General features: G+C 40.3%; 2 protein-coding genes across 2 annotated transcripts in view; both read left to right on the top strand.

Annotated features, from left to right (window-relative positions):
* The window catches only part of LOC143281671 (GTP cyclohydrolase 1-like), a 12,549-nt gene extending 667 nt beyond the window's left edge, over nucleotides 1-11,882 (top strand). Inside the window, exons 2-6 of the mRNA XM_076586918.1 lie at nucleotides 1,508-1,617; nucleotides 1,855-1,910; nucleotides 6,344-6,375; nucleotides 6,773-6,857; nucleotides 9,132-11,882. Coding sequence (XP_076443033.1) covers nucleotides 1,508-1,617; nucleotides 1,855-1,910; nucleotides 6,344-6,375; nucleotides 6,773-6,857; nucleotides 9,132-9,258 — 410 coding nt within the window. The 3' untranslated portion in view covers nucleotides 9,259-11,882. The remainder of the gene's footprint in view (nucleotides 1-1,507; nucleotides 1,618-1,854; nucleotides 1,911-6,343; nucleotides 6,376-6,772; nucleotides 6,858-9,131) is intronic.
* A 7,297-nt stretch (nucleotides 11,883-19,179) lies between these two features.
* Nucleotides 19,180-21,081, top strand: part of LOC143281123 (pre-mRNA-processing factor 39-like) — a 41,692-nt gene continuing 39,790 nt past the window's right edge. Inside the window, exon 1 of the mRNA XM_076586108.1 lies at nucleotides 19,180-19,235. Coding sequence (XP_076442223.1) covers nucleotides 19,190-19,235 — 46 coding nt within the window. The 5' untranslated portion in view covers nucleotides 19,180-19,189. The remainder of the gene's footprint in view (nucleotides 19,236-21,081) is intronic.

Raw genomic sequence — 21,081 nt, 5'->3', positions numbered from 1 at the left:
AAATTACGCAAGATTTGTGAGAATATTGGTTATGGACAAAGGACGAAACATTTATATTTTGTTTTAGAGCTGTATTCAGATTGTTTGAATTCACGCAAAAAGTTTTCCAAACAGTTGGTATGATATCTCGAGAATATCATACAGGTGTGTTTGAGGTTATCAATACTAATCATAACTACTATTATTCGAAAACAGTTGGGGGTGTATTCGGGGGGGAAATGAGCAATTTCTATAACTGTTCGGCTTTGGCGGAGATAGGCACTGTTTGGCTTTTGGCGGAAATAGGCACTGTTCGGCTTTGGCGGAGATAGGCCTTACTCGGCTTTCGCGGTGATAGGCATTGTTTGGCTCAGTTTGGCGGAGACAGGCACTACTCGGCTTGTGACGTGCAGCCATACCTTGTTTTGCTGCGTGCGTGGACCAACAGTTCCTTGTTGTGCTTTCATATCTGTACGTTTTCATTTTCATTGTACAAGCGTAAAATATTTATACTCAGCGTATTAAACCACACATGCCCGTAGGTAAACGAAAGCTGTGAGAAGTAAAACCAGTTGGAGAAATCACCGATGAATGCTGCACAGAGCAAACGGAGTGGAAGCTTGAAGTTTTTTTCTCTCGGCAGAGCTCGATGCTTCTGATGGGATATTGATTAGTGGTGTAAAAGCGGAAGGCTGTAGCACGGTCTGTTGCGTCAATGAATAGCAAGAAGGCACGAACCTGCTCTGGCCAAGACTGGTCGCAAAAATCCCTCTGAAATTGTATGCAGATGGTCTTCTGACAGTGCGATTCCTGCCTGCCTCTTCAGTATGTTCTAAAAAATAACATCTGAAGAAACGGATTTTCATTCACTTTTATCATCTTATCATCATTGCTCCTACAACGGCCCCAACCCACCCCCACACGTATCAGTCAAGCCAAAACCCAGTTTTGTTCCGTGCTATGAACTGCCTGAAGTGTTTTCAGTCCACACTCACATAGACAGACACACAAACACGCGCGCACACACACACACACACACACACACACACACACACACACACACGAGACAGGGGGCGGACAGACCAGATCGTAGGTCATCCTTTTAGGAAAGAAGAGGCCATGACTTCGTAGCCAGAAATAGGAACGTTACTTTCTCTCCACTTAAATGATGGTATGTGGGATAGCGGTTGTGTGCAATCGAAGTGCAGAGTATTTGAATAGAAAGTAGTGCGTTCGTAGGCCTGGACGGGAGGTTTGAATAGAAATGCTCTTCGAAAAGACATCATCGAAAAATTGTCATTTATTTCAGCATATTTCAGAGTTTCTTCTGTTGTATTTTCTGATTGTCTCCTCTTTTCTCTTTGGCAAATTTATAGTTTGTTTATTTTTTTGTCGTCTCCTCTTTTTTTTCTTTTCTTTTCTCGACCTTCGTCAATTTCTGTTCTCTCTTCCCCTCGTGTCTTTGGGTTGAATGAAGTAAAGTCCATGCAGGTATGTACAGCTGATCGTTGCGTTGGCTCTGTTGCAGATGTTCTCAACGACGCCGTGTTCGATGAGGACCACGACGAGATGGTGATCGTGAAGGACATTGAGATGTTCTCTCTGTGCGAGCATCATCTCGTGCCTTTCATGGGCAAGGTTAGAACCGTCCTCCCTTCTTTGTGCCAAATAACAACAGGTTATGAACCGGAGTAGACAGATTTACAAGACAAAAAGTCATGTTGCTTTGCCTTTGAGCATTTCCATGATCGATCGATAGAAGTCTCTGTCAGCAGGATACAAAAGCTATTCCATTGTATGCAAGTCTTCTTCTGTCTGCGCAGAATTCACGCTGGAATTTTTAAGTTTGATAATTGATGCATGTTTATTTTTCAGGTGTCCATAGGTTACCTGCCTAACAAACGAATTTTGGGACTCAGCAAACTAGCCAGGTAAGTATTCACACACACACACACACACACACACACACACACACACACACACACACACACACACACACACACACAAGTCAACGTATGTGTAGACCTGCTTGTGCCTGAACCCCCTTCTTGTGTATACGCATGTGGAAGATAAAATATGTACGTTAAAGATCCTGGAATCCATGTTAGCGTTCAGCTGGCTTTAGAAACAGGAACATACCCAGCATACTCTTTCCCGAAAACACAGTATGGCTACCTACATCACAGGGGAAAAAGCCATACACGTAAAAGGTTACATGTCTGTGTGTGTGTGTGTGGGCCAAGCCTGATTAAATGACACGGGAAACGAATGGTTAGTGCATAAAGGCAGCTCAGTCGGCTCGACCCATCAGGTAGGCAGCCTGCAGTGCAAATGACTTGGCTCGGTCTCTGAATTAGGATAGGCGCTGTTTAAGTGTCCATACTATCGTTATCGTCATCATCATCACACACAAGCACGTAGCCTACGTTTTAGCATGTGTAAAAAATAAAGCAGATTATGTGTAAAAAAAAAAATTAAATAAATAAAAATAATGATGATATAGCAAAGCTGTACCAGAGAAAACATTCCAATACACATAGTGCTCAAAATAAAAGTTACATAAAAGGTCACGGCCAGCCCCAGAAAAGTAAAAATGTATATGCATTGTCTGTATGTTGTTTTGAGGTTTGGACGTATGGGCCCCTAATGTGTGCGTGCGCGGTGTGCAATATCTCGCTTTGATCCACTAACTGTGATATGCTCACGTAAATACCTTATCCATTTTTATCCAAACACCAACTATACTAGTGCGATTTTAATGTTCCGGCAAGCGATCACATAATTATAAATAATTAGAAGTTAGGAATATGTGACGAATGACTAAAATGACGTAATCTTTGCGTCAGTTTAAATCCTAAAGCTGACGAAGGATTATAATACAATATGAATAAGATTCTTACTTTTCTAAGTATATGCAGGCACAATACAAATGATCGGACAGTGAATATTATATAGATTTGGTTTTGTAATTGTTTTGGATTATTAATTGAGAGAGGGCTTCAATTTGATTTTTGAAATGGCATGATGTAGGCTCTAGTGCGCAATGTATTAATGCGCGGTTTGGATCAGTCGCTGGAGAATAAGAAAGTAAATGTGTCATCTGCTATGGGTCAATGAGTGTGTCAGTTGTCGTAGATGGCAAGCGTTTGGCTTCATATTGCTTTGTGTGTGTGTGTGTATGTGTGTGTGTGTGTGTGTGAATGTGTGTGTGTGTGTGTGTGTGTGTGTGTGTGTGTGTGTGTGCGCGCGCGCGCGCGCGCGCGCGCTTGAATACACTGCACAGCAAATAGAAGCGAAGCGTCGAGGAGCAGAAACCGGGTTTTTTCGCTCACAAGAGTCTTTTAATTTTGAGCAGATTGTGTTCACTTGTCGCACCGTGGGCAGTCTGTTTTGCAAAGCCCGGTCCCCCGTCTGATGAAATCCGTCATCAATAGCTTACCGGGAGGGCACGGGTTCACGAGGTGGCTACCTGTTCATCACGATAGAACAAGTGGCACGTGGAAAATCAATGGCTGCTCATCAGCAAAAGCAAAAGCTCGTTAAGTAAAGCTTCAATGCATGTCTGTCGATGTGTTTTCTTCCTGGTGAGCTGTTCTCTGTCCCGTTGAGGAGGAAGAAGACAATGCAGATTTTTCTGCCCCTATCGGCAAAACCATCGGACCTACGATACGAGTTTATTGTTGTTGTTAAGGGGGGTCGGGGGGAGGGGGTGCGGGGGTCGGGGGGGGGGGTCTCCTTGCCTTGAAGCAGAGTTTAAGAGCAAACCCAGGGATTTGAGATCTTCTGAGCGAAAACCAACTTTAAGCCGTGAGCTTCAATGATAGAGCAGAGAACAAGGGGGAAATCTGTTCATCCCATTTAGTCCAAGTGGTTCAGACAGTGCAACCCAACAGTGCGTGACATTAACAAACTAGATAAAACAAAAGAACATAAACTAGCAATGACGGATTCCAGCCATTTAACGTTTCACGTTTATTTTATTTAATGAATCACCTCCTCTCAAATAAAGATGGTTCAAATCTGTTTCCGCAATGACGATCTTTTATAACTGATCTGAAACATATTGAGTTTGGTCATGTTATCGTTTTAAGTCCCAAACCGAAATTTTGCCACGATTACATGGAAATGGTATGGCAAACCAGGAGTCTTGTGTGTGTGTGTGTGTGTGTGTGTGTGTGTGTGTGTGTGTGTGTGTGTGTGTGTGTGGAGAGAGAGAGAGAGAGAGAGAGAGAGAAGCATGTGTGTGTGATGAGCAAATTTGAAAAAAAAATCAAAATAAAATGGTTGTTGGTTTTGCTTTGTTTCTATTAATCTGGTCAAATAAAATACTTTATTCTAATATTTTGTTTGTCATATGATTTGTAAATTTTATTGTTTTATTTTACCTTATAATTTCAAATTTTAAAGGTGTGCTTTCTATCTATAGTATTGATGTAATCTATGGATATGGCTATGTAGGTATGGTTGGGATGTTCGTGCACGGCATATGCGGGAAACAGAGGTGTAGGACAAGGGGTAGTTGTGCCCGTATCAGACAGTGATATTGTCTGACTTTAGACACAATAAAAATCAATAATAGGTAAAGGTAACTAGCTCACTCTATGTATCCTGTATAGCCATTCTCCTCCAGTTCTTTTTCAACCAGTTTGCGCCATGTCTCCCATAGTTTTATTCACACTCTGGTGTCCAGCGAAGTGCTTTTCTCTGAAATGCATTTGGTGCCATTCCAGTGAAGGTCCTATCTAGCGCCATCTTCTTTGCTTGATCTCACTGGAGGAACAACTCACGGATAAAGATTTCAGGTGGTGCCTATTACTCTAAGTAGGTATATTTTTGGAGTATTAACAGCAGTATCGACATGATGAGTAACAGTAAAACTAACATTGTCAGCACACAGAGAGAGAAAGAGCATTCACCTGGGCCAGACATGTCCCATGACGGTTGGCCAGAAGGTTACAGCAGAGCATCAAAGCGGCGCATCAGTGCTGTCACGGTTGTGTGTGCCCAACCCTACACCGTCATCGCTTCCTCTCCCCTCACATCGTCGGGACCGATTTAGACACCGTCAATAAAAACCATTAGGCGGGTACAAGGACAGTTAGGCGAATGGTGCCCTCCGTGCAGCCACCCACGCGCCGGTTATTCACCACCCTCTCTCCCACCGGAAACTGACCAGCTACGTGGCTCGTGCCGGTAGGATGGTCTGGGTGACGTGACGGCTGGTGTATTGATTCCTATGATTTCAGTTCAATATGTTCGTCAGAGGAAAAATGACAAATCGCCGGCAAAAAGCTATATCTGGCAGCCTTTGTATTCACATGCTTACGAACAGCTTACAGGTGACGAAACCGTTGGATCAAAATAACAAGGTGGGCCTTTTGATATCATTACATGTGAGAATATCGATTATGGGGATTCCACTGGTAATGGTCAAAAGACGTACACTCCTTTTTCTTTGTTAATCTGTACCCGATTAGTGGTCCAAGAGGAGTTGGCGAAAATGGAAACAAGAACTGAAAAGCCCACGCACCAATCAATATTACCTGGGTGAGCCTTAGGGATAACTAGTTTCTTTGAACCGTGCCTGTCATCAAACGGGTACAGCACTATGAGCGAAAAAACAGTATACATAAACTGTATTTCATTACAACCAAACTCATTTGGAATAATAAAATGAATTTTGGACTTACCAACAAACTGTTACAATATAGGCCCGAAACGTCGGGAAACTCTCTTCATAGGACAAGATATATATATATATATATATATATATATATATATATATATATATATATATATATGAGTGTGTGTGTGTGTGTTTGTGTGTGTTCCTGTCTTGCCTGATAGGCCCCCCTTCACTCACAAAAGACAAATGAAATCGGTGTAAGTTTGACTGTTCTTTGTAAAGTTCGTTTGTTTTTCGCCATGTCCTTTCTCTCTCCATGGTCAGTCTGGTCGTATTTTCTGCAGTGAAAATTTCCTTTCTAAGCTTTGCTTCGTTTTCGTGTCATTTCTGTCAATAAAGTACAGTTCCGTCTCTTCCTGTTTTGGAGAAAGAATTATCTTCGACCCCTTTGCTGTTTATCTTTTAACCACTCGTGTCGTTAACATCACTTCCAAGGACCGGATGTTTGAAGAAACAACAGAAATCTTGACAGCCCTACAGAATGGCTGGAAGGCAAAAAGAGTGCGCGTGTGTCTTTCATGTGTGTCACTGCTACTTATCTCATAAGATGCCTGTTTCCGCATATTGACATTTTATATACTATGTGTGTGACCTACTTGTGTAAGTTTATCATACGTGATTCTCATTACTTTTTAATTTTTTTCTTAAATAAAGTGTACCTCTTTGTGTTTATTACAGGATCGTTGAAGTGTTCAGCAGAAGACTTCAAGGTATGTATTGTCATCTTCAAAGTTCAAAACAAACATTTCCTGAAAGGTTTCAGAGTTTGCTTTGACTGATAAGTGTTGAAAGCAAGCAAGCAAGCGCGCATGTGGTACAACTTTTCACACACAAATCCATCTTCCTCGAAGAGTATGTGGGCATACATTAACACATGCCTTGTTTATTTTTCAATTGTTTTGATTCATTGTTTACTCTACTTTGAATCGTTTTGTGATGATATGTAAGAGACAGAGAGAGACAGGGAGAGAGGCGGTTCATGTATGTACTGTTTAAACTGGTGAGCTATGAAATATCTTCTTTTAAGCGAAAAAATGCAGCGCATGTTTCCACGAGAACGTTCACACGGCTGTATGTGTGTGTGTGTGTGTGTGTGTGTGTGTGCAGTACAAGAACGACTGACGAAGCAAATCGCAGTGGCCCTACTAGAGGCTATCCAACCTCTTGGCGTTGCTGTGGTCATTGAAGCGTCGTAAGTATTTTGACATTACTCTGGGCATTTTGGGTCGATTGGGTCGACCACATGAAGAATGCCTTGTACATGTTCATGCCGACATTCATGATCTTTCATTGTCTTACGTGGCATGTTGTAGTGTTTTAGAGAGAAAATACAGTATACTAATTCTCACCCACCCCCCTCTCTCTCTCCCTCTCTCTATGTCCGCTCTCTCTCTCTCTCTCTCTCTCTCTCTCTCTCTCTCTCTCTCTTTCGCTCTCTCTGTGTCTCTGTTTCCCTCTCTCTGATGTTACAGTCAAAGATGTCGATGCCCCACCAAAAATATCAAATTGCCCTCTTCGAGGTCTCTCTTTTAGTAAAGCTGTATTGACGAGGAAGGTGAACAGTTCATGAATATAATAAAGCCGACCTGGTGCGTTTCCGACATAAACCTCACAAAGGAATAGAGTTGTAATCCGTTCTTTTGTTGTTTTATATTGAACATTAAAAAAATTCAGGAGAATCAACTATTTTGACGTAACAGCAAGAGACCACCATTCAAAGTGGGAAAACAGACATAATCGATTGGAACGTGTTTGTCCTGGTCAACCCTGCAGAAACAAATTTATTATCGATTTGTGGTATACACATGGCGAATAATGCGTTGGATTATTTATTGACTTACATGCATTTTGTGGTTAGGGGTTTGTTTACTCCTCCTGCACCAACCCTTCCCCCCACCCCCTGGTTTTTTGTTGTGGTAGTGTTCTTTTTTTGTAATCTTTTCCTTTTTCTGTTCTTGCCAGATGATTGATAAATGAGCTTTGGTGCACAAAATCAAATTACATTCTATCAGCCATGCAAAACAATACAATACAATACATTACAATACAATACAATCTGTCCGTTAGGCCAGTGGAAATTCAGTTGTCAGAACACAAGACTCGTAACATATATTCTTAATTTCTCGGACATATAAAAGCACAGTAATGAAATATAAAACACCTACAGCAAGCATCAAGAACGTTCATCATAAACTAAGCAAGATTTCAAGATAACCGATATTAAGATCCACTTATCCAAAGGCATTGTATATATCAATTCCACTTGGCCATCTGCCGTTCTTGTTGAACACACACCGAAAGTACCGTATGTGTAACATGAAACTAAGAGCATAAAACCAGGACACAGTTAACCGTTCACTTTTAATTATGCAGTCAGCATGTCCACCGGCTGTCCCTTACGCACCATTACCCATACAACCCTGCATTTGGTTGAGCGCCAATCCCAATAGTAAAAAAAGAAAGAAAAAAAAAAGAAAAAAAGAAAAAATAATAATATATCATTTGTTTATCCATGTAAATGATTTGAATATTACGCGTTTGTAGGATTTTTCTGCTTGGCTGAATGAAAAATTGTAAATATTATAAAGTTTCAAAACACGTACCTTTATGTGTTTGTATATCCGTTCGCTCGATGAAGTATTTATTACATTATGAATAAATTATATTCGTCCGATTTTGGGTGTGTGGGTGGGGTTTGTGTGTGGGGGGGGGGGAGGGGGTTGTTTATATGTTTGTTTTTGTTGTTGTTTTTTGTTTGGGGTTTGTTTTTGTTGTTTTTTTGTTGTTGTTGTTTGTTTTGTTTTTGTTTGTTTTGTTGTTGTTTTTTTTGGGGGGAGGGTGGTCGTTCTATCGTTTAATTTTTTTTTTTTCGCTTTATTTTTATCCTATGATTGCGAAGATATGCACAACATGTCAGAAGCTTTACTTTCTGGCTGATTCAAGTTTGGTTTGTTTGCTCCTTCTTTCGCTGTTCGTGTATTTGTTCGTTTCTTGTTTGTGTGACTTCTTGACAAACTGGCCAGTTCAGTCAATTATTCAGTCCGGACACTTTTCCCCTTAAAGTACTGCTCAGGTTGAAGTGTGCAATTCAGCATTGTGGTATAAGACATATGAACGGTTGACCATGTGGTATAATACATATGAGCGGTTGATGACGATGTGGTATAAGACAAATGAGCGGTTGATGACGATGTGGTGCAGTTTTATGACAAATAGTGTAAAACATGTGAACGTTTGACGACAGGTTGATAACAGTGGGAATGGTCGATGACAATGTTGTGTAAGACGTGTGAACTCTATCATGACAATGCAATGTAAGATGCATAAAATGTTGAAGACAATAATATGCGTTGAACCGGTTGATGAGTAACGAAACACACGGAAATGGTTGATTACGATGTGCCTGTTATAAGTAACCAGTGGATGACGATATGGTGTAAGATGTGGTGACGGGCAATGTGTGCAGCCACATGTGCATGGTGATGCGAGGCGTACAGAAACTGAACAGCAGGACAGTCACCAGCACCATGCTGGGAGTGCTCCGCGACGACCCCAAGACCCGCGAGGAATTCCTCACTCTCATCCGGGGCTGAGCTACCGCGGATCCCATTCTTCTCTTCCCCTCTCCTCCCTTTCCCTCAACCATGTAGCCTTCTGATAGTGTATAAATGGGAAAAGGGAGTGGGGTGCGCACGTGCGTGCATGCGAACGTGCTCTTGTTTTCGTGTGAGTGCATGAGTTGGTATAGATTTAATTCATTACTGAGTAATGTATGTCACGTGTATTTTACATAAGGATATATTTCCTGAAAAGGTTATCAGCAAAATATTTCAATAGTTCCTAAATCCATCTTTCAATTTTCAGTCGCAGCATTGAATGATACTGCCTTTTAATTCAAGTGATATGACGGATTTGTAGCTTCATTCCACTTCTTTTCTATTGTAGTGCGTCGAACTGAGATAATCATAAGAAAGTAATCTTAAATCATGGCTCGAACAGTTTACCACTTTATGATGCAAAAGTACTGACCAATTTTTGCTTCGCTCACCCACGACATGTTTGTGTGCGCACGCATGTGGGTGCATGCGTGTGTTTGTACAGAACATGTTCAGGATGTTTATTTCTATGCGGCTCTAGAACAGAGATTCCCGTACTTGAATTATATTAAATCAAAACTAACTGAAAACCATAAAAGTGACTCAGCATTAATGCACGGTCTCCTCTAGTATGTGGCGTCCTGGCGACCTAACATCGAAGGTTCCTATGTGAATAACCTTAGATATTTTAGTTTATAATTGTTCTCGTGTTTTACAGTTAATGTAATTGCTTCTAGGTCAGGCCGAGAATTTCTTTTAATCAACCCCAGTACAAACAGCATCGTCCTGCGTCCTTTTCCAACTTTCTATGTTCCACATCTATAAGCTGGAGTCGAAAATTCACGCTGTTGCTTTCTGAATTTTAGAACATACACCTTTTCTTAAGTGCTTGTACAATAACGGTGTCTGTCTGTCCAATGATCTTAAGCCATGTCACCAGATTTGTGTTTGTTTGTTTGTTTCTAAATCTTTATCAAAAAAAATAATTAAAAAAAAAAAATATATATATATATATATATATATCCCATTTGTGAAGAAATGACTAAAGGACGCGGTGCTAGTACCATCTCTTGCAGGGGTACCATTTCTTGCCAGTCTGAGGTTGATTCTTTCAGGTCACTGCTTCGGGAACACGTTTTGTTTGGTTGTATTTGTTGGGTCTGTTCTCCATGTGGAGGTGTTGAATATTGTGCAATTTGGGTATATTTTTTGCGGTCTTGGTGCCTGTTTAGCTGGATTATTAGGAATATGAAGGAACCGCGAATCAATTTAGCTGTGTGTCCACTGAAACCATCGTGGTAAGTGCGATTCTCCGCCAACCTAAGTCTTCACATATTCGTTTGAAGAGTCACAAGTGTCGACAGACGGATTTTGTCGAAATACGCAAGCAATGTATGTCTGTATGTTATTCAGTCGTCATGGTCAAATCATTAAATTGCTTGGTCAAGTGTAGACATTTTGTATATTTACCATGACAGTAGTTTTCAAAAACTCTTAAGTATTCAATTTGTTGAAGTGCATATTTGACTTTTGTATAGTAACACTATTTATGTACATTTTAACATATCACGGTCATCTAGATAAACAGATACTGGGGATGTTAGAAGTTGGTATGCAAATTACTGCAGTCATTGGTAAATGGGGAATAGTTTCATTTTTGATGCATTCATTCACAGTAGACTGTTCAGTCTTGGTTAGAAAAAGGCCTGTGATAAGAAACGAGAGAATTTTACACCTGCGTTTGACTGACCACTGATGTAATCTCGTTATTTCTGCATGCCTTTACACTATCCAGTCTTGTAACAGACATATGTGCAAGTTCTTGTCTTGTTTGCCATTAAACAGATCAAGACGATGCTATCCTGATATTCAGTTACATTCAGAGTATTTCATGGATATTAAATGTCGATTCCGGAATATTCATGGACGTTGTCAAAATGTCCTGCACAATTCAGGACACTTACTTTAAAGGTGGAGGAAGTAATCTTTTTTATTGTATTCTCTTTCGTCTTTGGTAATGGTAATTATGATCTTTTGTAATGGATACTACATTACTGGGTAGGTTTGTTCGTATTGATTCTGTGATATCTATAATAATTGTATTTATTGAATGGATACTGTAGTATTCATAAACCATAGTCTTTTTAATTGATACTGTGGTATTTGTGAGCTCTTTCAGAAAGTAATTGTGTGGCTTGAAACACTGTCCAGAAACGTACATATATTTGTGCCTGCATACGTGCGCACGCGCGTGTGCATTCTTCCAGTATGTGTGCTGTTCATATGGTTATTATGCATTGGCATATGAGATGATGTGACGGCTTGATCTCCATAGCACCTCGTTGCCAGGTTACAAATGTAAATTATTTCTCTGTATAAATGTTGATGCTGGTTTACCTTTTTTTTCTGTCCATGTAAATTTTATCTGTAATTTTGTGTGGTTACAAAGACAGTTCATCAGTGATAGTTACAGAAGCCCCCCTTCCCTCTCCTCCCTCACCTGACGCCTCTACCTCCCGTAACACTTACCATCTTGTGTGCTTTACAGTGTGTTGTTTTCGTGCGCATGGTCTGAGAGATGTCATACACAGAGATATGTAAACGTGGGGAATAAACTCTGAATCTTTTAACTCTTTGAATATGTCGCCTTAAATATTTTTAATTGTTACTTTGACGTTTGCTGTCAGTCTGTCTGCCTATCTGTCCGTCCGTCGCTCTCTCTCTCTCTCTCTCTCTCTCTCTCTCTCTCTCTCTCTCTCTCTCTCTCTCTCTCTCTCTCGCTCACTCGCTCGCTCGCTTGCTTCTCTCAAATCCACTTATCATATTAGATGAAACTATCAACAAAGCAGAGAAAACACGCACGCACGCACGCACACACACACACACACACACACACACACACACACACACACACACACGAGAAGCATACTTTCATTGAATAACTTAGAATTTAGGTCAACATAATGAACAAGACTCAAAAGCCAATCTCCAGCACACAAAACAAGCGTGCTTTTCTAGGATCGCGTGTCCGGAATTCTCTTTCACCTGCACACAAATGTCAAAGCACTAAAGTACTTCCAGACACATCTTCTCATCGGATTCTTGTGCATTCACTTCAAGGTGATGTACACGCGTACGCGTTCACTGATTCTTTTTGGCACACGCATGCATATTCACACCGGCAATGAGTGTTGAGACTATATACTGATATTCATTAACGTTTCATCTCAGAAAAGAAGAAACACTAGCAGTAGCAATCGATCTTGAAGATGCCTACAATAAGGTCCAGTTTGCGCACCTCATGGAGCTGCTACTAAGGTATGGAGTAAGTTTGACACTGACAAGATGGATAGCAGCAGCGCTTCAGGAAAGAACCTTCGTCCTACGCCTCGGAGATTGGATGTCTGCACCTTCTAAACTATCCATGGGACTGCCACAAGGGTCTCCGCTTTCTTCTGTCCTCTACAATGTCTACACGAAGGGCCTTGCAGACTTAAACAACAATGGAATAGCTCGGGTGCTTACTCTTGCGGATGATGGCCTGGTCTTCAAAACTTCGAAAGATGCTCAGGAAAGAACTAAAGCCGTCCAGAAACAACTAAACAATATTGCTCAATGGTGCAAAGACACAGGATCTTCCATCAATCCAGCGAAAGCCCAAACGTTGCTGTGCACCCTCAACAACAGAACCGCGAGCAAATCACCACCTTCTGTGTCACTCGATGGGATTCAGATCGAGAAAACTGAATGCCTACGCTACCTAGGAATACACTTCGACAGGATGCTGACCTTCAGAAAACATACGGGAAATACTGTTCTCAAATGCAAAAAGGGCCTTTCAGTCTTAAAAGCAATGGCAACCAAAGGTATTGAACAACGCCACCTCTTCCTGCTATACCAATCACTCGTCCTCAGTGTGATCGACTACGGACTTGGGCTAACAACACCGTCTCAAAGCAACCTCCTAAAATTAGAAAGAGTTCAAAATGAAGCTATGAGGCTGATCCTTGGAACAACAAAAGACACGCCCACAGAAACCATGCGATACCTGCTTGACCTTCCTTCAGTGCAGGCCAGAAACAAGTTAGAACAGGTCAAGACCTACTTCAAAGCATTAGAAAACCCTCAAAACCCACTGCAAAGAACCAAAAGGCAGCCGCCTAGGACGAGGAAGATCATGGATGGGGCAAGCAGAAGACACAATCCAGCTAGTATGCCGACTACAAGACCTGAAAGAAACAAAAGAATGGGAGAAAAATCCCGAAAACCTCAACCATCTATTCAACACAGCCATTTCACCCACTCTAGGAAGACATTGTCGGGAATGGCCAGAGGGCAAAACTGATGCGGAAGTGAAGCTACTCACAGAGGAAATCAGTAAAGAAGAGGACATCATCATATACACAGATGGCTCAGTCACCAAAGACCAATCCGGTTGGGGATTCACTGCGAAACAAAATGGAAAAACAGTTAGGGAAGAGAATGCTGCCTACAAAGTCACAACCTCCAGCCTAACGATGGAAGTTGAAGCTGTGACACATGCCCTCCAGTGGCTATCGTCCATCCATACACCCGGAAACCAACATGCCATGATTCTAACAGACTCAATGAACCTCATACAGAAAAATGAAAACGGAATGGGAAGCCCAGAGTGGCATAAGGCAATGCGCAACTTTCAGATTAAAAAAAAAACTCACATGGTCATACTGCCCGGGACATGCAGGTGTTAAGGGAAATGAGCGAGCTGACGCAACACCAACGAGCGGCCTACATCTAGGAAAATCGGAAATCCGCAGAAAAGTCAAAGAATATCAAAAAGAACAGGTACAAGGCCATCACACCATCGATCGCCTCAAAGAAATAAAAGCAGAGAGAGGGAGTGGCCGTAAGTCTAACATGAAAGGTAGAGCACGATGCTTTGCAAATCAAACAAATATCGGCATCATTTCCAAACCAACATTGCGCAAATTTCTTCAAAACGGAACAGAGTCTCTGTGGGCCTTTCCAAATACAATAGACTGAGCAACACACTAGACGCCACGTTCTTGGCATCAGAGATCTTTTCCCATCCCTCTTGCGGCCAATCAGTGGCAGCCTCTGTGCGTGTGTGTATGTGTGTGTTTGTGTGCATGTGTGGGTCTGTATTTTTGAGTGCGTTTGTGCATGCGCGAGAGTGTAAGTGTACACAAGTGTCAGTAGAGTTCTGTGCACGTGCGTGTGTGTGTGTGTGTGTGTGTGTGTGTGTGTGTGTGTGTGTGTGTGTGTGAGGGGGAGGTGGGGGTGCAGGGGGAGGTGGGGTAGAGGATGAGGTATGTGAGTGTATGCATGCCTACACTGTGGGAGCAACAGGATATTGGAACGTATATATATATATATATATATATATATATATATATATATATATATATATATATATATATATCTTTGTATATATGTGTGTGGAGATATGGGCATATGTGTGTGTGCTTGTACAAGTAAGTGTTCATCTCTGTGTGTGTTGTGTGTGTGTGTGTGTGTGTGTGTGTGTGTGTATTTGTGTGTGTGCCGTGGAATCTGCGATACGTAGACTAGAAATGAGTGTGTGGAGGAGGGGGGTAGAGGAGGTGCAGGGTAATGTGTGTTGTGTGTGTGTGTGTTGGAGCTCATGTACATTTATATGTATTTGACTGTGCTTTCATATCTGTGAAACTGCATGTTCGGTGCATATCTGTTATGCATGTGTGGGTGTATATGTGAATGTGTGTCTTCATGTTTTACATCTATTTGCTTATTTATCATCATTGTTGTCTTTTTTCTTTTCTTTTTTTTTTAATTATTATTACTACTACCTTTTTTTTTCTTTTTTTTTCTTTTTTTTTTACATTATATTTATTATTTATTTATTTATTTGTGTAAGCTTATCTATTATTTATTCACCTTTTTTTCTTTTTTTTTCCTCAAGGCCTGACTAAGCGCGTTGGGTTACGGTGCTGGTCAGGCATCTGCTTGGCAGATGTGGTGTAGCGTATATGGATTTGTCCGAACGCAGTGATGCCTCCTTGAGCTACTGAAACTGAAACTGAAACTGATCTCATTAACTTTTAATTTATCGGAGAAAGGGGCAGCCAACCATAAGTCAGAACTGGAAAATACTCGAATTGTGTTTTGGATGAGACACAGGGATCGGGATTTTCACTTTCCGTTTGACTTAATGTGGTGGTCTGCGTGCGGCTAGTCATTAGGATGAGACTATAAATCAAGATCATGTGGCGGCTTTCATCGGATAAACGGACAGACACTGGACTGACGTCTCGTGTATACCTACATCACGCAGTAAAAAGAAAGCCGGCAAGATTATAAAGAATGAAAATTTGATTTTAGTTACAGATTGCAGAGTTCTTGGACAGTTTCATATATACTATATTGTTCAAATCACTGTCGCCATACGGTATTCAGAAAACAACGGACAGTGTTAAAAATAATATCCAACATTTGTACGAGAAAATTTGCTTCAGTGATCAGCAGAAATACTTATTTACAAGTGCAGCTCAATCGTCAACATTGATCAACTAAATATTCAGAAGTACTGCAGATGCCTCAGTCCTATATAAAGTCATTCTAAAACATATATAGTACTAGAGATCACCCCGATCTGAATCGATGCAACGTTGCATCTGGCCTGAGTGTTTCGAGGTTTCACTCAAAATCATAACTGGCATTGAAGGGCATACATGAGAGAGAGACAGACAGACAGACCAAGAATGGTAGACAAAGAGCCTGGTCAGCCATGATGATAAAGTTACCACGACTTGATACCGGGCAACCGGGTACACCGGCAACCAAGCAGACTACTGCTGGCAGTGATACCACTGTTATCATGGCAGGCATCGAACCTTTATGCCGGGTCCGCCTGAAGTACAAGACTGTCACGACTGAAATAGTGTGAAATATGGTATGCCAAGTTGTAGCGGTAATAATAGTAGCGATACCACTTTTGAGTGCACGTTGCAATCGGCTGGCTGTGCCCACAAGCGTCATGAATGGTGGATCATGGAATTGAATGAAAGAAAGAACGTTGCTGACGGAGGGCGCTACGCATTTTAGTCACTTTTAAGACTGGGTGTACTAGGGAACTGCAACACGTCATACGAAAAACGTCAAAGTAAGACCAGTAAGCATTTTTGACTCACTTGTGTAAACAAAGAGAGTGTATGTTTTAACCCGGTGTTTGGTTGTCTGTGTGTGTGTGTGTGTGTGTGTGTGTGTCTGTGGTAAACTTTAACATTGAAATTTTCTCTGCAAATACGTTGTCAGTTGACACCAAATTAGGCATAAAAATAGGAAAGATTCAGTTCTTTCCAGTCATCTTGTTTAAAACAACACTGCACCTCTGGGATGGGCACACACAAAAAAATGAAGCCTAATTATATGCAAACTGCATTTACTGTTATATTTATATTTTTTGTATTCTCAGAACTTGGTACTTTGATCTGATATTCGACACACCAACAAAAGCAGTCATTATTATCATTTTTTGTTCAAACAGGAACTTCTTTTGCTAAGCTTGGAAGTTTTATTTATTTGCAAACATTTTGGTGCAGATAGTAAAGAAGGGAAATTACTCTGTAATTCATGCTAGGGGACTTAATTTGCTTTAAACTGGTCTTTCTCATCTGAAACATTACATTTTGAAATTATACCCAATACATAAAAAGCTTGTGTGTTTTACTCTCAGTGTACAGGGCTTTCACTATGTACATTCGCCCAACTGTAGTGGTCGTTTTCGGAAAATACTAAAATCAATACGACGAGTAGATCTATTGGCTGAGCCCTGAAGGTCATGGGCAAAAATAAATTGCGTACACATATTTATGCACATTCAAAGCGCGTGCTCATATTCTTTGCGAACGCGAACGACGCCATTTTGTTTCAAGTTGTTGACCTGCCCGTTCAATCCTATATTCAATGGACAATACACAATAACATGTGATGGAAAGTTGGAGAAGGAGACTGTTAAATATTATTTCAGAGAAAGATTTGTGAACGCCTCATCACTTACTGGATTATGCGCCAAACCTCCATAAAAATATCCACAGAATCAGTCGGAATTCACAGTTAAAAATTGTAAACCATGCGAGTTAATACCCTTGAACTGATCACGATGAAACGAAAAAATTTCCAGTCTTGACTTTTCTCAAAATGAAGTCTTTTCACTTCTTACGACGTTTAGAAGTACTTGTACTTGGCTCTACATGTTATTAGTTTAACAAAATACTAAATTTTCATATCAACTTTAAAACTATAAAACTAGAATGAACATAAAAGAGAAATTGAATCGACCGTGTCGTACTACATTCCCGGCGGGTGTAACTAAACTTGTACATCTATCTAGATCTAGTGAAAACGGCTAAATGTTGCAGTGTGATTGCGGCGATAGCCATTAAAAAGAATTTTTTATTGCCCTTAAAGATTTTTTTAATGCCCAAGACACACCAGAATAATATGATTTAAACAGCTTTCTCACTGTGAATACCGCAATTGATTTATCACCCTTTAAAAAAGTATGTTCAAATGTTAAATTTTAGAATGTCAGTTAAGGAGCCACGATAGTGTAATGGATAAGGCAGTTTCTTCTCACCCGAACACGCGGGGTTTGAATCTGCTTAGGACTTTTTTTCTTTTTCTTTTCCTTTTTTTAAACGCGAAGCTTTATAATAACAAATACAGAACACATTTTAACGATTAATTTTTTTTTTTTAAGTGTATCACAAGTGAGTTTTGAAGGCCTTGCCTCTCTTGTTCAGTATTGTCTTATCAGTTTTTGCGTTAAATTATTTAGACTTTTCCCAAAATTGAACTGTTTAATTTACAGTTCATTTTAACTGAAGTTTTTGACATTGCTAACCTTGACCGTAATCACTGAGTTTTGTCAAGTTGTCAGTTGGTGGTAATTTTGTTGTTGTAGTTGTTAATGTTGTTGTTTCTGTCTCGACAATATTTTCTGCCGGAAAATTCACTTCAATAATCCTGATGCTATCACGAGTAGTAGTAAGCAACATAGGCCTAATGCGAATTTAGACTCTCACAGAGAGAGGGAGCCTCCGCCGGATCGATCTCTTTGCGTGAACAAGGGGTAAGTGATAACTTGAACAAAGTTTGCAGATGACGCCATAACTCCTGATGCAAATGCAACTGATTTTCCAGCCAACAATCGAAATTGAGGCAATGATGTCTCTCTTGATTTAAAACCTCTATAATATCAGCAGCAGTAGAGTCACGTACGGTGCCATCAACACCGAACAGAATGACAAATACTTATGTGAAATAACTCTCAAGCGGAGATCACGAGTGAGAGAGAGAGAGAGAGAGAGAGAGAGAGAGAACTGAATAAATCAGTCGGTTTTATTTTCACTGAGTGTTAGGGTATACAATATGCTAACCAAGACATTTTTTCCATCCAGGCCACGAAGGGGAAAGACAAAAGAAAGGAGCAGAAGCAAATCTAATAACTTAATGATTATCACTGATATATATATATATATATATATATATACCGTTATACTTGATATACATATCAAAACAGCATCTGCATAATAAATCATGCATACATGAATGATAATTTGACATTCATAATACAGGATAATTAAAGTAGAATGAGAGAAGAGAGAACCGCAGAGAGAGAGGGGTGGGGGGAGAGATGCTGAACTGGCCGGACAGGCACGGGAAGAGGAAGATGTAGACTTCTTTTTTTCATTAAAAAGCTACACGGTACAAATGAAAGGAAACACATACTTCATTTTTGTTTCATTTTTGTTTAGTTTTCTGTTGTTGTTGTTGTTTAACTTGCATATCATAATCTGAACGGAGTTGGAACTTGGGGCCTGCATGGCTTGGTTGGAAACAAACGTTATACTTTAGAGTTATCGTTCGTGTTCAGATTGTATGCATCATGGCTGATCCAGAGAATGGCACGTCGATCGCGAACAGTAATCGAGGTAATCTCGCCTGGTTCATCATATGGTGTTAAAATGCTAACATTGCTCATTTAAAATAAATATCCGCTCTGTCAAATGCGAATAAAAGTTATTGCTTTTTCCGCAGTGTTCTGCAACAGTATCGTGTTAATAGAGACAGCCTCTCAGCAGTTTTTGCTGTTAGTGAATGTTTCTGTTCCATAGTGTCTGGTATGTACTAATGACGAAGTTTATTTTGTATCATGTAATAACCGTAAGAATAAAGTAATTCGCTGATTGCAGTATTAGCACTTTTAATGCCCAGTGACTGATTTAATATGTGTTTTATTTTTAAGATGTATATAATTTGCAAAGCAAAGAAAGAATTTCTTCCCCTCCGCTCTTCTGTGTGACTGACGGAGTGACCGTCCACGCTTAGTGAACACAAGGCATTCCGTCTTGAGGGGAAGCATTGTAGATATTTTGCCCAAATAAATATTTTGTTCAACTATTGTGACCTTTTCACTAGAATTTTAGACATGCTTTGTCAGAATGGGTTTAAAGTCACCCCCAGCCCCAACCCCACTTATCTTTCCTTCCTCCCCCAGCTTTCGTGTCAGTCATCGGTCATTGACGAATGCAATTTTGAAATGACCCATCGATGTGGCAGCCAGTCGGTCACTTTATAGTTTACACATTAACTTTTTGTAAATTGGTTGTGCTAAAATGGCTTTTGAGGATTTCTCTGATTTTCCTGCTAAACAATCCATTGCACTTTTGCAGTTAAAAAACAAACAAACAAAACGCCAGTCCTTAATGTTGTTGCTCTGCAGTCCTTAACATAACCGAAACTTAGTGTTGGTATGTAAAATGGTAATATTTGCAGAATTTCTAAATTTGTCCACTTTCTCCTCTCCTTCAGTCTTTCCCCTGGTTGCCTATTTCTGATTGAATAGGACTATAAGCTATCCACTCTGACATCTTCTGCAGTCAACAGGTTTGGCACAGAGAATCTTTCTGAACTCCGAATCTATACTCTGTCCCACCAGCTCCCTTCTTCGTCTGATACTCAACTTCTCAGGATATCTCATGTCAGACGATACTCTGTCTCAACAACTCCATTCTTCCCCTTGATGCGATTTCTCAGATTACCTCATGTCATATGTAAGACCTACAGACACAGATCATTTTCTTTTCATTTACCAACGAAGTGGAACAGGCTTAATTGATAACGTCCGACATTCTGACATCCTCACCTCTTTCAAACCTGGTCTCAAAACTCGCCACCTTCTTTCAGCAATATGTTTAATTGTGGCAGGTCCATTTCTTAATGTGTGGTGTGCTTGACTATCGTGTATACATATATATATATACATATGTGTGTACACATACACATGCATGTGTATGAATGTGTCTGTGTGTTTGTATGTTTGATCGCTTGCGCACACATGTGTGTTTGTGTGTGTGCATGCCTGTAGCTCTGTGTTTGTGTGCATTTATGTGTGTGTGTGTGTGTGGAAGGCAACTGCTGTGTACATATGTTAGAATGTATCATGTATGCATTGTGTGTCGTTAGGCACATTTTGTTGTGTGTATGTAACAATACTAACATTGATATTATGTGTTAAAAAAAAAAATTTTTAAAGAAAAAAAAAAAAAGCAGGTTTCTGGATAGGTGCAAATTTAAGTATCCATTTTTATTATAATTTTGTGTGTGTGTGTGAGTAACGGTATGCAGAGACTGTAGTACTATATTACTAATCATCTAATGTTTGATCTGTCATGATGAACAAGGAAAAACAACATAATTTCTAAACTTTATTCTGTAATGTTGAAACACTGGTTTATGCTGACTGTTCTGGAAAGTAAATGTCCAGTTAATACAAAG

The sequence above is a fragment of the Babylonia areolata genome, chromosome 4 (genome assembly GCF_041734735.1).
Source record: "Babylonia areolata isolate BAREFJ2019XMU chromosome 4, ASM4173473v1, whole genome shotgun sequence".
Classification (NCBI taxonomy): Eukaryota; Metazoa; Mollusca; class Gastropoda; order Neogastropoda; family Buccinidae; genus Babylonia; species Babylonia areolata.
The sequence above is the reverse complement of the archived record's forward strand: the minus strand, read 5'-3'. Positions and strand labels throughout refer to the sequence as shown.